Below are 20782 nucleotides of genomic sequence, written 5' to 3'. Positions count from 1 at the left end.
GATCTTGGTATAGAATTTCTAGATAGAATACAGAATGACTAGTTAAATTTGAATTTCAGATAAGCAGTGAATAATCTTTTAGAATAAATATACACGTAAGGACAATAAGTATATTCCAAATACATACCACAAAAGTTATTCATTGTTTTTCTGAAATTCAAATGTAACGGGGATTGCTAAATCTGGCAGCCCTACCGTGTGCGTGGGTTGGGGGTGGGGAGCAGGGGGAGCAGGGCGGGGGAGACAGGCTCAAAAGTCTTAGATATTTATGTAAGTTGATCCAGGCCTGAAGATGTGTTAACTTCTTGGTGCCACGTGGATAGGTATGGATATTTATCAGTCACCACTCTTCCTTTGAGAAGGAAAGAAAAATCTGTGAATAGTTCCCTAATGATGTTCCTTTTAACTTCAAAGGCTGAATTTCAAGAAATAAGTTTAAAGCGACTAGATGTGATATTTTAGTACACACCCTAGAAGGGAAATCTCTTTAAGATAGCCTAACAATGAGTAATTCTTTAAATTCTGTTTTCTCTTCATGCCTTTATAGGTTAAAGAAGATAATCAGGAAATAGCCAGCATGGAGCGACAGTAAGTACTTTTACACTAGGACATTTTACATTCATTTCTCATCCTTTAAATTGCATTCTAAATGTGTAAGAGGTGCATATTGTTGCAGTCATTTTTTCTGTGATTCACACTGACAATATTGATGCAGCTTTCAGTTTTATTTATAGCTTTAAATAATTCTTTGAATGTTTAGTTAAGAGCCATTACATAGTATAATTGCTTTTTAAAAACAGCTTTATTGTGATATAATACATACCGTACAATTCACATATTTAAAGTGTACAATTCAGAGTTTTTTATTATATTCACAGAGTTGTGCAACCACCACCTCAGTCAATTTCAGAACAGTTCAGTCACCCCAATAGAAACCCATACCCCTTAACCATCATACCCCTCATCCCCCGTTCCCAGCCCTAAGCAACCACTGTACCTTATGTCTGTGTAGATTGGCCTGTTCTGGACATTTCATATAAATGAAAGCATACAACATATGGTCCTATGTGGCTGGATTCTTACACTTAGCATAATGTTTTCAGGGTTCATCTGTGTTGTAGCATGTATCAGTATTTCATTTCTTTTTATTGCCAAATAATATCCCATTTGTGTGGCTATACCATATTTATTTATCCATTCATTAATTGATGGACATTTGGATTGTTTCTATTTTTTGGCTGTGATGGATCATGCTGGTATGAACAATCGTGTACATGTTTTTGTGTGTGGACATATATTTTCACTTCTCTTGGGTATTTACCTAGGAGTGGAATTTACCTAGGAGTGCTGGTTCATACGGTAACTCTATATTTAACTTTTTGAGGAGGTGCCAGACTATTTTCCAATGCAGCTGCACCATTTTACATTTTCACCAGCAGTGTATAAGTGTTCCAGTTTCTCCATGACCTCACCAACACTTGTTATTATCTGTCATTTTTGATTACTGTGTAGCCATCATAGTAGGTGTGAAGTGGTATCATTGATTTGCATTTTCCTGATGATTAATGAATGATGTTACACTTTTTTTCCTGTACTTATTGGTCATATATATATATTCTTTGGAGAAATGTCTATTCACATTCTCTGCCCATTTTAAAAATTTATTTATTTATTTATTTTTTATAGATCATTATTGGAGTATAATTGCTTCACAATACTGTGTTAGTTTCTGTTGTACAACAAAGCGAATCAGCCATATCAGCCATATGCATACATGTGTCCCCATATCCCTTCCCTCTTGAGCCTCTCTCCCATCCTCCCTATCCCACCCCTGTAGGTCATCGCAAAGCTTTCTCCCTGTGCTTTTGCCCATTTTTAAATTGGGTTATTTATTATTGTTGAATTGTAAGAGCTCTTTATATATTCTAAATAAAGTCTCTTATCAGATAAATGATTTGCAAAATTTTTCTTCCATTATTTGGGTTTTCTTTTCACTTTCTTTATGGTGTCCTTTGAAGCACAAAAGTTAAAAATTTTTTTTTAAGACTTTATTTTTTTAATAAAGTTATTTATTTTATTTATTTATTTTTGGCTGCATTAAGTCTTCATTGCTGTGCACGGGCTTTCTGTAGTTGCAGCGAGTGGGGGCTACTCTTTGTTGCGGTGCCCGGGCTCCTCATTGCAGTGACTTCTCTTGTTGCGGAGCATGGGCTCTAGGTGTGCAGGCTTCAGTAGTTGTGGCTCACAGGCTCTAGAGTGCATGCTCAGTAGTTGTGGTGCATAGGCTTATTTGTTCTGGGGCATGTGGGATCTTCCCAGACCAGGGGTCGAACCTGTATCCTCTGCATTAGCAGGCAGATTCTTAACCACTGTGCCACCAGGGAAGTCCCAGTAGTTTTAAATTTTGATTATATCTGGTTTATTTTTTTCTTTTGTCGTCTGTGCTTTTGGTGTCATATGTAAGAAACCAATGCCTAGTTCAATTTCTTGAAGATTTATGCTTATGTTTTTTTTATTTAAGTGTTTTATAGTTTAGTTCTTATGTTTAGATCTATGACCCACTTTTAGTTAACTTTTGTGTATGGTATGAGGTAGGAGTCCAGTTTTATTCTTTTGCTTGTGTATATCCAGTTATCCCAGCACCATTTGTTGAAATATTCTTTCAAGAAATATTATTTAATGTTCTTTCTCTGTTTAATTGTTTTGGCACCTTTGTCAAAAATCAATTGTATATAGATACAGGGTCTTATTCCTAGGCTCACAATACTATTCCATTGTCTATCCCAGTATCATACTGTCTTGATTACTATAGCTTTGTAATAAGTACAACTGCTTTTGTTAAAATTTTAACCCATATAATCTTCTCTCAATGGTAAATTTTCTCTTATTTTCTAACTTTTAAGACAAACTTGCTAACTTAGTTTAGTTTATATAAACCTACAAAAAGAAGGTTGCTAAAGATTTTTTATTTTCTTAATATCACAAGTAAAGCTCAAAAGATGGCTGTGGGGGAAGGGTCTACTGTTGAAGTCAGGCAAGCCAGCATTCTCAGAACACACTTGTACTCTAAATGCGAATCATGAAAAAAGATTTTTCTCTCAAATTTATAGTATTGTCCTCAGAATAAAGCATATTATTTATTGATATTGTTTCTGCAGATTCAAAAAGATGTAAGATTTCATAACATCATCACCAAATGTTTTTACTGAATATCTAAATTGTCTGCCATAAATTCATTAAATAATATTTTCAACAGGTTAACAGATATAAAAGAAAAAATAAATCAGCTTAATGAAGAAATTAGACAACTTGACATGGATTTAGAAGAACACCAAGGTAATTTTTGAAATATTTTTATGAAGTATAATATATAGATACATAGCAGTATTTATACAGTGTTAACTTGGGCCTCAGGGACTGTTTACCTGGGGTTTATTATTTAATTCTTTGTGATATCACTAAGTTTAACTATTAAAATACTAAACTATTAAAATATTTAGTAGTAGTAACTAAATATTATAGTTAGTATTGAATCATTTAAGTAATATTTTAAATATTATAGTTAGTATTGAATTTTAATAGTAACTAAATATTATAGTTAGTATTGAACTATTTAAGCCAACTAAAAACATATAACTTAAAATGGTTATATAATGGCAAGAATTTATTTTGTTTTGCAAACAAATTTTTTTGTTAATTGGGATATAGTTGTTTTACAATGTTGTGTTAGTTTCTACTGTACAGTGAAGTGAAGTAGAATTCCCTGTGCTATACAGCAAGAAATTTTTTTTTTTTTTTTTTTTTTTGCGGTACACGGGCCTCTCACTGTTGCAGCCTCTCCCGTTGCTGAGCACAGGCTCCGGATGCGCAGGCTCAGCGGCCACGGCTCACGGGCCCAGCTGCTCTGTGGCATGTGGGATCCTCCCGGACCGGGGCACGAACCCGTGTCCCCTGCATAGGCAGGCGGACTCTCAACCACTGCGCCACCAGGGAAGCCCAAGAAATTTTTTTTTTTTAATCAAGTAAAATGGTTTAAAGTTGCTCACAGATTTCTAAGTTATACTTCTTCAATATTGTCAGCTATTAACTGGCGTAAGTGGTAGAGTTACAGGGGAGTGAGGATCACGTCACAAATATCACAAAAAATGTAGGAAGAATTATTCGCTAGGGGACCCACTAATGTGGTGGCAAGTACTGATTATTCCAGTCCTCTCTCAGCTTTCCCGAGCAGTGGGATTTGAAGTGCCAAGGCAGGGACCAGAGCACTTGGGGTGGAAATGCTGTGGTGGGGATTTGGGAGCTACAGTGTATGTGTGGTTGAGGGAAGAGTTTGGGCATCACAGGTTCCTAACCAACTTGTCTCTAACAAGGGAGGAAAAGCTGGGTTACTATGGCACTTTAATCACAGATTAACTGCAAACCAGTTAATATGCTATTGGATTATCAAGAGTTGACTATATATTCTTATGAGTTAGGTATTCTATTGTAAATAATATGCCTATTACAGCTAAAGAAACATTCATAGCAGGGGAAAAGGGTGTTCTTTTCCTAAATTAATTTTTTATTTCAATTTTAATGCAGTGTATTAGTTTTATTTATACATTTTATTGATTTATGAATAATAGCATTAGCTACTATTAATTGATTACTTACCTGGACTGGTTACTTTGTGATCTTTGCAGGAACACTTTGAAGGCTTCTAACCTCTTTTATGCTTGTTGAAACTCAGAGAAGTTAACTCAGATTCTCACAGCTAGTAAGGGGTAAAGTCTAGATATAAACCAAGTTCTCTTTGACCCCAGTGTTAGCTCTATTGCCCAAACCTAATCTTGGCTTTCTGATATGAAGTGCTGTATTTGTGAAATAAAAATATTCTTGTGAAATGCTTACAGTCTTATTTACATGTGGCTACATGTAAACCAGACATCTAAAATCAGACAAACTTTAAGTCCTGGTTATTAGGTAAGTAAACTTATCTGAGCTTTCATTTTCTCATCTGCAAAGTGAATATAGTGGTCCTACCTCACTAAGATTTATGAATAGTAAATGGTACACATGGCAAGGTAGGTTCACAATAAATTGTTACTAAGGTCATGTTGTTTTCTTTATTAAATTATATTATTGCTTTTAATTTATGTAGATCTAGTATATAGATTTTCTTTGTTAATAAATTATTCTGAGAAATCTGATAATGTTCTTGATTTCAGATGCTTTATGGGATACATTTTAAATAATATTCCTCCTTCTAAATTTAAATTTCTAGCAGAATTCTATTTATTTTTCCAGTAAAATAACTCATTTGGGGGTAACTATTTTATTTTATTTCATTTTTACATCTTTATTGGAGTATAATTGCTTTACAATGGTGTGTTAGTTTCTGCTTTATAACAAAGTGAATCAGTAATACATATACATATGTTGCCATATCTCTTCCCTCTTGCGTCTCCCTCCCTCCCACCCTCCCTATCCCACCCCCCTAGGTGGTCACAAAGCACCAAGCTGATCTCCCTGTGCTATGCAGCTGCTTCCCACTAGCTATCTATTTCACGTTTGGTAGTGTATATATGTCCATGCCTCTCTCTCGCTTTGTCACAGCTTACCCTTCCGTCTCCCCATATCCTCAAGTCCATTCTCTAGTAGGTCTGTGTCTTTAAACAATTTATTATTAATTGCTAGTTCTACGATAAATAGAATGCTTTGAATTGTAGCTTCCCTTTTCCTTTTTGTTTTCGTAAATTCTTTGTCCTTTTTTTTTTTTTTTTTCCTGGCCGCACCACAGCTTGCGGGCTCTCAGTTCCCCAACCAGGGATCGAATCGGTTCCTCCTGCAGTGGAAGTGAGGAGCCCTAACCACTGGACCACCACGGAATTACCTGTCCTTTTTGATTAATGTAGAAAGGCACAATCTATAATGTAATGTAATAGTAGCAAAAAAGCATATATATATGTACATATAAAAATATATGTGATATATAAATATTATGTATTGTATGTTCACATATATATCAATGCATTAGTTTTTTGTTCTTCTACTACACTTTGATCATCCTGGATTATTGGGGTTTTTATTAGAAGGTCACTTGTTAGTTCAGGACCTCATTATTTCTTTCCTGAACTATTTCAGTAGTCTACTAACTGGTCCCCGACCTCCAATCTTGCTCCCTCTCAGATTCATCCACCACAGTGTTGCCAGAGTGACTTATGTGAAATGTGATTCTGTATCATTCTCCACTTAACAGTGGTTCCCCATGACCTACAAGATAAAGTTTAAGAATCTTTGTGTGGCATTCTAGTCCCTCCATAATCTGACCTGTACATTGTCAGTCTCCTCTCCTACCCCTCAGCATCTCTATCCTTACATTCTAAGAATAATAATAATAATCTACCAGTGGTACCTCATACCTCACCCTCTTATCATACATCAAAGGATTGTTTCATGCTCAATCCTTTGCTCCTATTATTTGTTCCCTTTTCTTGAATGTTCTTTTCTCTGTTACTTACTTTACTAACTTCTCATTTTTTAAGATCTAGCTCAGGTATCCTTTCATATCCAACATAGTAACCGTAATTTCTCTCCCTGACCTATTTCTGGGCTGGGCTAAGTGAGTGATCCCCTCCGTTATCAGAACACACGGCATAAATGTATTGACCACATTACTTTACCACTTTCTACTTAGGTGTTTGTCTTTTCCCTTAAGCTATACATCCTCCGGGATAGGGACTGTGTCTTGTTCACTTTGGTAACCTCTTTCATCAACACAATGCCTGGAAAAATAAACATTCAATAAGTCTTTGTGGAATGAATTAAACAGTCCTGTATTTTATTTATATATTTTTAAATAATTATTTTTTTTTGGCTGCACCATGCAGCTTGTGGGATTTTTAGTTCCCCATCCAGGGACTGAACCCAGGCCCTCAGCAGTGAGAGCATGGAGTCCTAACAGCTGGACAGCCAGGGAATTCCCAGTCCTGTATTTTAGAAGGGAAAGATTTGTAGAATGAATTAAAGGTGAGAGTTGGCCTCTAGTCACTTCTTTGGGCCCTCTAGTTCTTAAGATATACAAATGCACTCTTATCTACAGAGAGAGCTGGATTAGTTAGCAACAGTTTTATTACTTTTTAGAGGATCCCTACCTTCGATTTATGATTTCCAGTAAAGAGGTGGATTCTTATCTACATCTGCATTCTCAGCAGTCCCTTGACTCAAGATTGTGGATAATCTGCTCCTTAAGATGTGGAGGATTATCAAGTCATTTTGACTTTCTGGTCCATACTTATCTCTACCCCCAGCTTTATTCCTTCTGGCCCATTTTATTAATTTCTTAGATGTTACCTGGTTTCTTCCATTTATGGCACCTGTGTGTAACCCAGCTAGGCCACCTTTTGCCTTGTAGGGGTTCTGGTTAACATAACACTTAAACTGTAAATGTGTTTGTACATGTCTGACTTTGTTAGTACTTGCTCCAACCCTTCAGTTTTCAAATAAACTTTTAAAAGGTTTGCATAATTCATTCTAAATTTAAAGGCATCCTTTGATACTGGTTTAGGTACAGTTATGTTCTCTGCTAGATATTAATGGTGGTCCTGTAATCCAACAGCTTCTTCAAGTTCATCATATTTTTGCACTTTTTAAGTCCTTAAAGTTATAATTTGCTAAAAGTTACATTGTCTCAAAGTTAACTAAATAAAATCAATTAACAGTTTTTTGGCTATTCTACAAAAATCTTCATTATTCCTAGATGCTGAGTTATCAGTTTCTGTGACAATCTGGATAATGCAGAAAAAATCCTCATAATACGCTTACACTTTTGACCAATTCTAGACGGGCTTCTTTGCTCTCAAATCTTTATTTAGTCTTTGTAAGTAATTTTTAATGGTGAAATAATCTCGTAACAGAGAATTTTCGTTATAATAAGATGTCATCACTTTTTTAAACTGCTAGAGGATTTAATCCTATTATGTTAAGTATTTGTTAGACTTCACCCCTACAGTCGTTTTACTTTATTGCTGGATCAGGTAACTTTGTTATATGGGTTCTAAAAATACTTAGGTTTAAATATGTGTGCTATCCTATATTTTAGCAGGAAAGGAATTGTTACTATTTTTGCTAACTAGAAGCAGTGAGAAATAGCTCTATTGAAAGTTGTTATATGGTCAGAACTCGGCTACAATCTGCATCATTATTAAAGCAGAGCACTATTGGCAGATGCCATGCTACTTTTCAGAAAAGCTTGATTTCTCCTGGAATCCATCCTGATTTCTCCTTTCTCAAGCTGAAGTGCCAACCATTAAATATTTACTTAATTGTTGCTTTTTAAAATGCTCCTTCTGTATGAGAAAGGGAAAGTAATGGAAAAGGCGTTGTAGCTCTAGGTGAAGGCAACAAGATAATAGTAGCCTATATTATTTTTATTATTGTTTTACCTAAAGATTTACTTCTAACATATAGTTGAGTAATTAGTTTTTGATAAGGTAATTGTTGACTAAGAAAATTTATTCTCACCACAAATTAATTTTTGTATATTTCATATTGAAGGTCCCTCAAAGTAAATGGTGTTTATTGGTCCACTTAACTCAGGCCTCTACTGTACTCTTCACTATATTCTGTTAAATTCTAAAAAGAGCAGTGTTACTATTTTAAGACACGACAAAACCTTTCATGGTGTAGGAATACAAAATAAGTGATTGTCTATGCAGAACTCCTGAGCGTTTTGAAATCTGGTTAATTCTCAGCTTTACCCAGTACAGCTTAGGTTTAGACTTTCTCAGGTCTGCTAAATTAGTTACCATTTGTCCATCTACTTCCAGCTTCCAAAATTTTATTACTATTGTTTCATCTCCTATTTTCCTCATTGCTGGGAGTTTGACCTTTAAAAATTCTTTTTACTATAATTTTAGTGGAGTTTGGGGGGTGGGGCAGGTTAGGGTTAGATGTGCATGTTCAACCTACCATCTTTGTCAAAAAATTACCAGTTATAAACTTACCCAGAATTTCTGAAGCGTTTTAATCACCTTGAATGCACTTCATTTTATGGGTGTGTGTGTGTGTGTGTGTGTATGTGTATGTGTGTGTTGCCTCAAATGACCATTCTCATGTATTGTCATTAACTGTGCAAATTATCAGTCAGCATCTAGGAGGTTACCCCTTCCTACTTTTTAAAAATTTTCCTTAACGTAGTTAAAGTTATTTTAAAGACTCCAATTAACTTATTTTAATTGTGTACTTTTTATGTACAACCTGGTGTGTACTTAATGTGGTAAATTCAAGCAATACAAACGTGTATAAAGTAAAAATCATCTCCTTTCTCCTCATACGCATCCCATTCTGCAGAGGTAATCATTATTTACAGTTTGATATGTGTAGCCTTTTAGACTTTTTTCTATACACGGCATATATATATATATATTTAATGTATATGCATTTAATTGAGTGATACAGTTCTTCTGAGCTTGAGTCTTTTCATTTAACTGTATATAATGAACATTCTTCCATATGAGGATGTATATACTTCATTCTAAGAAGTATAGCATAGTAGCCAATGTCAGACTAAGAATGGTCCCTGGCACATATTTAAGTACTTACAAAAACTATTAGCTGTAGTCATGTTGATATTCTTGTTAAATAGTATTAGCTGTATCCACATTGACATTAGGTTGTTTCTAATTTTTCACTACCAAGAACAATGCTGCAGTAAATAACCTTGATAAGTATATGTTTGTTAATTTGTATATTTCTATAGGCTAAATTCCTAGAAGTGAAATTTTGAATAGAAAGTTACTTATGTATACAATTTTGATTATTTTTGAAAATTTCTTTCCAGAAATGGTTGTACCAGTTTATACATCCAGCAGCAGTATGTGAAAGTGCTTCCTCACAAGTGCTAATTACTTCTCTGACACTTCACTGTTCTCAAAGGCCTGAATTTGTAGTACTACCATGATCCACGAGGTGGAGCTAATTTTCTGGACATCTGCATGCTCAGACAAGGCTTAAGGAACACAGTTTACAAAGTACAGTCACATTTCTCCCCAGGAAGGATTTTTGGGCATTATTGCTCACTACAAATTATTCCTTCAATTTTAGAGTACAGTATCTTCCCAAAGATTGGTAAAACGGAATATCATGTGCTTATCAATACAGCATATCACAGACATCTAAATATCTAACAGCTACAATGTGATAAATATGTATCATAATAGAAGTATGCATAAAATGCTACAGTATCATTGGATTACTGTCCTAAACTTCAAATGAATTAATTGCAATTTACTCTATAATTTATATGCTGCTTTCAAGAGTAGTAAAAACATAAAATACAACCCTTTTCTTTGGTTTGTCTGTAGGATACTTCTTCCTACTCATAGTTCCAAGGCCCAGGTTAGAAGTTTTTATTCTCTGATTATGTCAGGTAAAATAGAATTTATAAAGACAGAATAGTTTTGTTTTAGGGCACGGGTTCTGCAACCCGAATGCCAGGATTCAAATCTGAGCTGTGCTGTTTTACTGGCTGATCTCAGACGTGCTACTTGACCTTGCTGTACCTTAGTTTCCTCATCTTTAAAGTGGAGATAATAACAGTACCTACCTTCCTTTTAGGGTTACTGTGAAGGTTAGATGAATGGAGCGTGTGTGTATGTGTGTGTGTGTGTGTGTATGACTCAGAATAGCATGCAATTTAAAAATTGCACATAAATGTTATTAGCTGTTATTATCAATGCTATTAATTTTTTTTAGTTTTTTTAGAACAGCTTTACAAAGGTTTAATTGACATACAATACAGTAAACATATTTAAAGTACATAATTTGATAAGTTTTGACATATGCATCCACCTGTGAAACCATTACCACAATCAAGAGAGTAAACATACCCAGCGATCCCCCAAATCTCCTAATACCCTTTTGCAGCCTCTCCCTCCCACTCCTACCTGCTTCACTCTCCCATCCTCAAGTAACCAATGATCTTGTTTCTGTCACTGTTGATTAATTTACATTTTCTAGAATTTTATATAAACAGAATCATAACTATGTACACATTTTTCTCTGGTCCTTCACTCAGCATAATTATTTTAAGATTTATCCATATATTTTCACATGTCACCAGTTAGCTCCTGTTCATTGCTGAGTAGTATTCCACTGTGAAGATAAACCACAGTTTATTTATTCATTCTTCTTTGTCTGACTTGGATTAATTATTTTTAATGATTCCATTTTATCTTCTTTATTGGTCTTTCAGTTATAATTCTTTGTTTTGTTATTTTAGTGGTTGCTTTAGGATATTGTGTATATCTTTAACTTACCACAGTCTACCTTCATGTTATATTATACCTCATTATGTATAGTATAAGAACCTTAGCAATGACATGCTTCTACTTCTCCCTTCCTGGTCTTTGTGGTATTGTCATCACACATTTTCCTTTTACATATTTTATAAGGTAATAACTACATAGCTATTTTTTTCACACACATACACTGTATTTTATTTTTACAAGAGATAAATAAACTGACAGCAAGCATTGTATATGGATGACCACAACAAAAGCAACAATGATTGCAATTACCGAACACAAAACACACTCATACTATGTCATAATATTGACATTCAGTCCAGTAATCCTCCACTGTAACAGCTCCTTTACTTTGCAGTGAAAATTGGTTTGTATATTTTTTGCCTCTGAGTCCTTGTGGGATTTTTTTTTTAATTCAAACAGAAAGTCAGAAAATTATAATCATTCTCATCAGTTCAATCAGTCCCATGTAATTAATTTTTTTTTCATCTTGATCTTTTGTTAGCACTTTTATGAATTCATCAGTTTTCCATTAGGGTTCTGAAAATGCTTATTCATTCAGTTCAGCAGTACAGTCAGTTACCAGAAACCTGCACTTCTCAGAGTCTTTTCCATGAATTCCTTGAAGATGAAACCCTTTTATAGGAACATTTTTGCAAAAGCATCAGAGTACACCCAGAACTGTCTGTAAATGACAAAAGACTTAAAAATGACCACGGTTAAAGATTTGATGAAAGTTCATAATAATGCAATTGACAAGGAAATTTAGTTATTTCTGAGATATCCATTTTGCATAGCTATTATTTTTGACAGTCAATTATATTTTTAAAAGATTACTAATAAGGAGCAAAATCTTACTATTTACCCATGTAGTTACCATTTCTGCTGTTCTTCAGTCCTTAATGTAGATTCCAGATTTCCATCTGAGATCTTTCTCTTTCTGCTTGAAGGACTTTAAACATTTCTTGTAGTTATGGTCTGCTGGTGATGAATGCTTTCAGCTTTTGTATGTCTGAGAATGCCTATTTGCCTTCATTTTCAAAGGATATTTTTGCTGGGTATAGTCAAGGTTGACAGATTTTATCTTTCAGTACTTTAGAGATGTTGATCCACTGTCTTCTCACTTATATTGTTTCTGATTAGAAATCTTTTTTTTAACATTTTTATTGGAGTATAATTGCTTTACAATGGTGTGTTAGTTTCTGCTTTATAACAAAGTGAATCACTCATACATATACATTTATCCCCATATCTCTTCCCTCTTGCGTCTCCCTCCCTCCCACCCTCCCTATCTCACCCTTCTAGCTGGTCGCAAAGCATCGAGCTGATCTCCCTGTGTTATGCAACTGCTTCCCACTAGCTATCTATTTTACATTTGGTAGTGTATATATGTCCATACATACACTACCACTCTCTCACTTTGTCCCAGCTTACCCTTCCCCCTCCCCGTGTCCTCAAGTCCATTCTCTAGTAGGTCTGCATCTTTATTCCCATCTTGCCCCTAGGTTCTTTGTGACGATTTATTTATTTATTTTTTAGATTCCATATATGTATTAGCATACGGTATTTGTTTTTCTCTTTCTGACTTACTTCACTCTGTATGACAGACTCTAGGTCCATCCACCTCACTACAAATAACTCAATTTTGTTTCTTTTTATGGCTGAGTAATATTCCATTGTATATATGTGCCACATCTTCTTCATCCATTCATCTGTCGATGGACACTTAGGTTGCTTCCATGTCCTGGCTATTGTAAATAGAGCTGCAATGAACATTTTGGTACATGACTCTTTTTGAATTATGGTTTTCTCGGGGTATATGTGCCCAGTAGTGGGATTGCTGGGTCATATGGTAGTTCTATTTTTAGTTTTTTAAGGAACCTCCATACTGTTCTCCATAGTGGCTGTATCAATTTACATTCCCACCAATAGTGTATGAGGGTTCCCTTTTCTCCACACCCTCTCCAGCATTTATTGTTTGTAGATTTTTTGATGATGGCCATTCTGACAGGTGTGAGATGATATCTCATTGTAGTTTTGATTTGCATTTCTCTAATGATTAATGATGTTGAGCATTCTTTCATGTGTTTGTTGGCATTCTGTATATCTTCTTTGGAGAAATGTCTATTTAGGTCTTCTGCCCATTTTTGGATTGGGTTGTTTGTTTTTTTGATATTGAGCTGCATAAGCTGCTTAAATTTTGGAGCTTAATCCTTTGTCGGTTGCTTCATTTGCAAATATTTTTGTTTTTATTTCCATTTCTCTAGGAGGTGAGTCAGAAAGGATCTTGCTGTGATCTATATCATAGAGTGTTCTGCCTATGTTTTCCTCTAAGAGTTTTATAGTGTCTGGCCTTATATTTAGGTCTTTAATCCATTTTGAGTTTATTTTTGTGTATGGTGTTAAGGAGTGTTCTTAATTTTATTCTTTTACATATAACTGTCCAGTTTGCCCAGTACCACTTATTGAAGAGGCTTTCTTTTCTCCATTGTATATTCTTGCCTCCTTTATCAAAGATAAGGTGACCATATGTAATGCTATTAATTTATAAACTGAAACTTTAATAACTTTCCTGGAGATTTTCCCAAAACATATTTGGAAAGTATTTTCCCCAGGATGTACAAGATAATATATTTAGTTTATCAGCTGGTATCTGAGTTTCAAATGGCATCTTTACATTGCTGTTTTGTAGCTTCTCAATATACATACAATGAAGAAGAATGAATCATTGTTTATTGTTCAATTTGGGGATTGGTTAAACTATTTATTTGTATGGTGGTATTATCTTCAGACCAGGCACTTCAGCACCATCTGAAACTTGTTAGAAATAAAACTTCTTGGACTCTACCCCAGACCTACTAAACATGAAACCTTGGGAATAGGGCTTAGCAAACTGTGTTTCAACAAACCCTCCTGATGATTCCGATGCATGCTAAAGTTTGATAACCACTGCTTTAGGAAATAATTAAGAACTTACATTGTGTTTAGTGTACAGGCCAAGGATTACTCATTATACCATCTGATTTTATGGACATTACTCTGTTGAAACAAACTTCTTCATAGTCCTTTTTATTTTCTTTAGAAATGGTGAGGCTTTAGGCAATAATTTAACTTTTACATATTTAGAGAATTTTTATTGTATATATTTTAAATGCCTCTCGTAGATAGAATAATCAGACCTTGTCTGCATAGCTGTAAAGAAACTTTCCTGCCAAAATTTAAAACATTTTGTTGAATGAAAATTGATAAATTGGGTGAAGCTTGAAGCTAAAAGTTAGTTTAAAACATTAAACTTATATGTACTCATTTTAGCATACCAGTTTAGCAATATTTGATATATTAGTTTATCACTTACTGCTATAGTGATGTGCAAAAAGTAGGTGAGAGAGAGACTGAATGTAAAAAGATGAAGTTTAGTAGGACTCCAAAACTAATTAAAATTGAAGCAGGAATGGGGGAGGAGAAAGTGCTGTATCTTACTAAAATATGTGAAAATGTTAGAGGGGGTTTAGATAGCTGCTCAATGTGAATTCATGTGATACAGCCTCCAGAACAGCTGGAATCCTAGATTGCATTAACAAAAGATGAATATATGGACTATGAGAAGTGATAGTCTGCTTGGAATCCTGTTTCTTGGCATCATACTTTAAAAGGAATGAAGAAGAACTGGAGTAAGAGTAGAATGAACAGAATGATAACAAGACTGAAACTATGCCACATAAGGAACACTTGAAGGTACTGAACGCTCGAAGGTACCGGGATATTTAGCTTGCCTCAGAAGGACCCCAAGTGCTAGAAAGGAAAGAATCCTACCTTCCAGCAAAAGTACCTTGGTGTTTATTTTTGCCCCTCCTCTCTAATTTTATTTGCTATCTGCTACTTTTTCACCTCTAAAATCAGTAGGTCTGCTGACTTGGGAGCCTTGCAGCCAGAGGAGTCACTAGCTTGTGCCTTGTTGTACACTGATCATGAGAAGATTAGGGTAGCTACCTGTTCTGGAAAATGGTGATTGGACCCTTCTCCAGGGTCAGAACTGCTTCTCAGAGTATAAAAGCCAAGATTGCTCTGTTAAGCCTTGATTCAAGAGAACATTTTATGATAGAGAGGTAAAAGAGTCAGATGACCTTACTGACAAGTGAGGAGAAAGGTGCTTATGGTGGTACTCAGCCCTTTAGTGCTGGAAGAAGAGCCTAGTTCCCTTACTCCACTGGCTGGCTATAGCTGAGAGTATCAAAAAGCAATAGTGTCCTTTCTACAATATCCCAAGTCTTTTGTAACAGTCCGTACTCATTTCTTCTTTCCCTCTTGTAAGGGGAAAGAGGCCTGAATTTATAGTGGAAATTTTTGGGTACTTGTCTTACTAGAGCATAAATTTCTTGAAGGAAAATATCTTATTCATCTCTATAATTCCTCCGTTACCTGTTAAAGTGCCTTGCTGATGTGATACTTTCTATGTAAAAGCCTCCTGAACTCTTTTCACCCATCTAGTTATCATAGTACTTCATATATAGCCTAGTTGCAGTACTTATGTTGCATTGTAACTTTTTGCTTTTGTTCACCTAACAGATTGTACACCCTTCTAGGATAGAGTGGCAACTGTCTTGTTCATTTTGATATCCCCAGCACCTATTATAGTATCTGGCACATAATAGGTACTCACTAAACTTGGAAGAAATAAATTATGTAGAACTATGATCACATCAAATACTCAGAGTTTGAGGATAGCTCTAAAATAACCCTCATTTTATGAACGTGTCCTTTTCCCTTTCCTTTGGTCTCTTCATTGTTGATCTTTCTAAAATGATTAGACCCTTTTTATGGCCTGCTTTGCACCTCCAGTATGATAACTGATCAGCTTCCCCTGTCTATGATCTTGTCCTCTCCTATAATATTAAATCTAAGGATAGATTTGGTAACAAGCCCTATATTTTACCCTACTTTAGGACTGCCCACATCTGTACATTGCCTCTCATGAGAAGCTCATATTAATCCACCAACTGAGAAATCACAAAATAGAGGAGTTCACTAGGGCCCTGATCTCTTCTCTTTTTAGCAACAGTGATATGGGAGGAGGTTTTATGAAGCTTGGGAATTTGCTAAGATATATGGGAGCTCTGTCCTAACTAATCCAGCTGGCCAGCTGTATAGCTGGGAGACATTGACCAGATATGTCTTCCAGCTCAATCTAATGGCAACTTGGAGCATGGATTTGAGGGGAGAAGGAGGGAGGAATCTCCCAGGTTTCTGACTTGGATGGTAAGTGTATGGTGAAGGGCTTTCAAACATAATAGGCAATACAGAGAGGTACAGACTTTGAGGGGGAAGACTGATGCATTTAATTATGGATAGGCTGTGTATTAGGATGTCATGAAACGTGCCCACATGAATATATGTAGTAAACAATTGGATAAAACAATCTGAAAATTAGGAAAAAGGTCAAATTTAAGAGTTTTTAAACCACAAGAATGAGTGGGATTTCCTTGGATATAATGTAGCATTAGAAGTCAATGAAGAGCAGAATCCAGAATTTAAATGAAGAAAGGGAAAGTTACGAAGAGAAGACAAAGAAGGAATGATCTGAGAGTAAGAAAAACCAGAAAAACCCAACCCCCAGGCAACAAAAAACATAAGCGGAAAAAAAATTGGAAGAAGAGGGGTTGTATCAATAGTGTCAAATATTACAGAGTAAGATAACTTGAAACTGCCCCTTGGATTTGATAATTAAGGAGTCATATAATCTTACTGTGAACAATTTCATTGGAATGTCAGGAGGAGAAGCCTCATTGCAGTGTCGTAAGGTCTAATAGCAAGATGAGGAGCTGGAAACAGCATGTGTAGGAAATTCTCTTAAGTTTAGAAGAGGAAAGATAAGATGGTAGTTAAATGCCTGTAAAGCCTAGGATGCAGGCCTTCTTCTTAATCCCTTAATGCCTGGTCAATCTCCCAAGAGGACAACTTCTCAGACAGCCACACAAGGAACTAGGACTTTTTTAGAAACCTAGGCCATGGCAGATTCAGCAGATACTAGCTTTTCTGATACTTCACATATGTTATATAATATTTACGAGCATGTAAGCCTCCTGTGAGGATATTCCAGATCATGTATGCTGCAAGCTCATATTCTTTCCCTTTGCTTCCCATCCAAAAAACTATTGCCATAAATTACTGAATGGTAACATCATTATAGGGCTAATCTTAATCTGTCTATAATGTATTTTTCAAAAAAACTTAATCATATACAAACTTTGTTATTAGTGAAACAAAAAGATCTCTCCCCTTCCCCTTACAACTAATCATGCTGCATCAGTATGCTCTGAGACCATTGTTGATCATCTGAACTGATCAGTAAGGTTGTTAATGCATCCAAAGTCTTAGAGTGAACCAAATGTTTCCCATTTGTTCTGAGTGTTCACTGGCTGGGAATTCATGACCTCTGGGTATTTACTATCCTTGTACAGTAGCGTTCAGCTTTTTACTATGAGTACTGGTGGTGGGGACCTTGACAAGGTTTTCTCTGTATAGGGATTGTCCTCAGTGAATTTGGGAAAAATGTTTTCAGACCAGAAAGCAGAAAAGCTGTCTGCTGACCTGGTTCTCTGACTTTGCCATCACCTTTGTGTACTTGTAACTCACTTCCCACCCAAGCAAGTATACAAGTGGAAGTCCATAGCCTCCATGTAATTAGGGGCTGTATTCTGACTATCTACCTCCACTCCCTAATGTTATTGCTGCTCTAGCCGGTACTTGGCAAAACCGTAGAGCTTATAGGAGGATATATAGAACACAGGCTGACCAATGGGTTTTAGCCTCTGGACTCTAACTATTGGCTCCCCCATTTTCTTAGAACTCTTCTTCCTAAAGTCCTTCTAAATGCCAGCTTCTTACCAGGAACACCCTTAGGAATCTCTTATTCTCTCCATCTTTGCTGGGCATTGTCTTAGTAAGCTTCCTTTGTTTCTCTAGAATGCTAAGATCTAACTGACTTTAATGAAGAAACTGTACAGATTGGATCAAGCACAAATTTATTCTGCTTTCTCTACCTGGGGCCCTGGGAGCACAGGACTGCAGCCATCTCACTAGTTCAGGAAAATAGCCCTGGGCCTCCAAATCTCAATTTCTGTTACACTGAAAATCCTGTTTTTCTAAAATAATCATGATCCACCTCTACTAATGGTCCCTTTATGCAGCTAAAGTGTCCAATTTCATCCATCTGTACGGGCCATGGATTTTTGCCCTTTTAATCATGTCTTTTACATATATTAAGTGCAACATGGCAGTTTCTTCCTCAATTTTCTTTTTTTTAATTTATTTTTCAGTACCACAATGTCCTCGATTACCCAAGCCAGAAACCTGGGAGTCATACTTGACTTCTCCCTCTCTGACCCTCACCAAAATCCTCACCTCACTCTGGCTCTTAAATGTCTCAAATGAAAATCCTCTACCTTACATCCTAATTGCCACCAGGCAGTCTTCCTCTTTCATTTGGATTACTTTGAAAACCTCCTGACTGGTCTTATTGCCTCCACTCTTACTTCTCTTTTATTTTCCAGATCAGAAATGCAAGTTGATAATTTTATTCCTCTGCTTAAAATTCTTCAGTAATCTTTGCCCTTAGGAGAGAATCCAGACTTTTATAACATGTGTCTTATAAGGTCTCTCATAACCTGCCTCATCTTTGTGCCACTTTTTCACTTCACATTCTCTGCCTCAGAACTCTTTCGGTTTTCTGTGCTACCATATTCATCCTCACTTTCATATTTCTGTACTTATAATGCTTTGACTTTCAACTCCTTCTATATTTTGACCAAGTAACTCCTATTCATCCATTCCTTATAATGCAGCTTAAATATTATTCTTTAGAGGAAAATTTCCTGGATTCCTGAACTAGATTAATTGTCCTTACTGTGTGCTGCTGTAGCACCCTTTACTTTCATATGATAGCACTTAGTACATTTTAATTGTTAAATCTCTAGACTTTAAGCTCTCTGAGGGAAGTAACCCTGCCATCTTGTTTGCTGTTATGAGCTATTCAGAGATGAAATGAAATTTCATGGGAGCTTATGTTTCCCGTCACCAGTGTGTGCATGTGTAGGTTGAATAGCTCCAAGTTGGAAGTGAAATAGAGAACCATTGGAGAGTCTTTCAGTCCTTTCCAGTCAGGGGATTGTTCTTTCCAAATAGTCAAACATGCATATATATATAGCTGTTTTGAAAGACCGTGTAAGTCAATGTAAATGAATTTCACCTAATTGAAAATACTGAATATTTAATGACTAATGGCATATAGAGAACCTAAGAGATATTTCTGATTTAGAGTACTATATCTTAAGTTCTTGAAACTAATGTTAAATTTTTTATCTCTTATAGGTGAAATGAATCAGAAGTACAAGGAGCTAAAAAAAAGGGAGGAAAATATGGACAGTAAGTGATAATCTTATAGATGTGAAAATATATTCTCAGTTGTTCATTTATACTGAATCAGAGATCTCATTTTGAGAAGATATAATGACTAATAATAGTGCAGAAGTGTGGACATTCAAAGCATTTGCCTTGAAGTATTACTAAATATCTAGCATAGTTTAGATGGGTAGAGAATTCTAGAAAGATTTTGTACATGTGTATGTATGTGTATGACTGTATGTTAGGGATAGATTCTAAAGCTAATATGTACATTTATAGTCTGTATAGTCTATAGACCACTCATTGATTGTTGAATGTTCTCTTTCACATGCTTCACCTTTAATATCTTTCACCTTTTTTTAAGCTTTTCATAGTACTTATCTCATTATTTATTAGCCCTCACCTCTGATTTTGTTTCTTGGTTCTATTACTAACTGAAGCTTTAGTAGCCTTCTATTGTACCTCCTTATTCACTTTTTTTAAAAATCTGAATTTGACTTTGTAAATAGATCTTCACTTAAACTTATGTTGTACATTCATAAGTTTATCAAAATTGACTATATTAACGATTACTGGTTTCCTTTTTAAATTATTATTTTTTAAAAATCTGACATTTTTATAGGTCTGAGGCCAATTGTTACCTTCATAGAAACATGTTATAAAGCAGTAATTACCAACTCTGACTTAACGATATCCCAAGATTTCTTTTAAATCTCAGCAAGTACCAAAAATTATCTCAGAATTAATTTGTTGTTTCATGCTAATAGTAAAATTATTTTAAGTTAATTTTTGGAAGATCCATAGAAATATTTTAAGAATGTAAGTAAGAGCAAATTATGTACTAGTTCTATGTTAGAGAAGAAAAGGGAGGATTTCTTAGAATATTTATTTGTAACAATAAATTACTAAACTTACTTAGTTGAGACTAATTTGGCATTATAAAATACTCAGTTTGCAGGTAAAAAAGGTAGTTAGTAATATTTTCCAAAGTAAAGTTAGTGGCTAATTATAGATGTTAATTGTAGGTGTATCAGTGAGATCCTAGTGTAAAAACATAGGATTTATTCTCATCTCCATTTTATCAACTGTTACTTCTG

General features: G+C 35.3%; 1 protein-coding gene across 1 annotated transcript in view; it reads left to right on the top strand.

Annotated features, from left to right (window-relative positions):
• The window catches only part of IFT74 (intraflagellar transport 74), a 72731-nt gene that overhangs the window by 35824 nt on the left and 16125 nt on the right, over positions 1-20782 (top strand). The window contains exons 11-13 of the mRNA XM_065879092.1: positions 548-588; positions 3257-3336; positions 19653-19706. Of these exons, the coding sequence (XP_065735164.1) occupies positions 548-588; positions 3257-3336; positions 19653-19706 (175 nt within the window). The remainder of the gene's footprint in view (positions 1-547; positions 589-3256; positions 3337-19652; positions 19707-20782) is intronic.

Source organism: Phocoena phocoena, chromosome 6 (assembly GCF_963924675.1).
Source record: "Phocoena phocoena chromosome 6, mPhoPho1.1, whole genome shotgun sequence".
NCBI classification, from domain to species: Eukaryota; Metazoa; Chordata; class Mammalia; order Artiodactyla; family Phocoenidae; genus Phocoena; species Phocoena phocoena.
The sequence above is the reverse complement of the archived record's forward strand: the minus strand, read 5'-3'. Positions and strand labels throughout refer to the sequence as shown.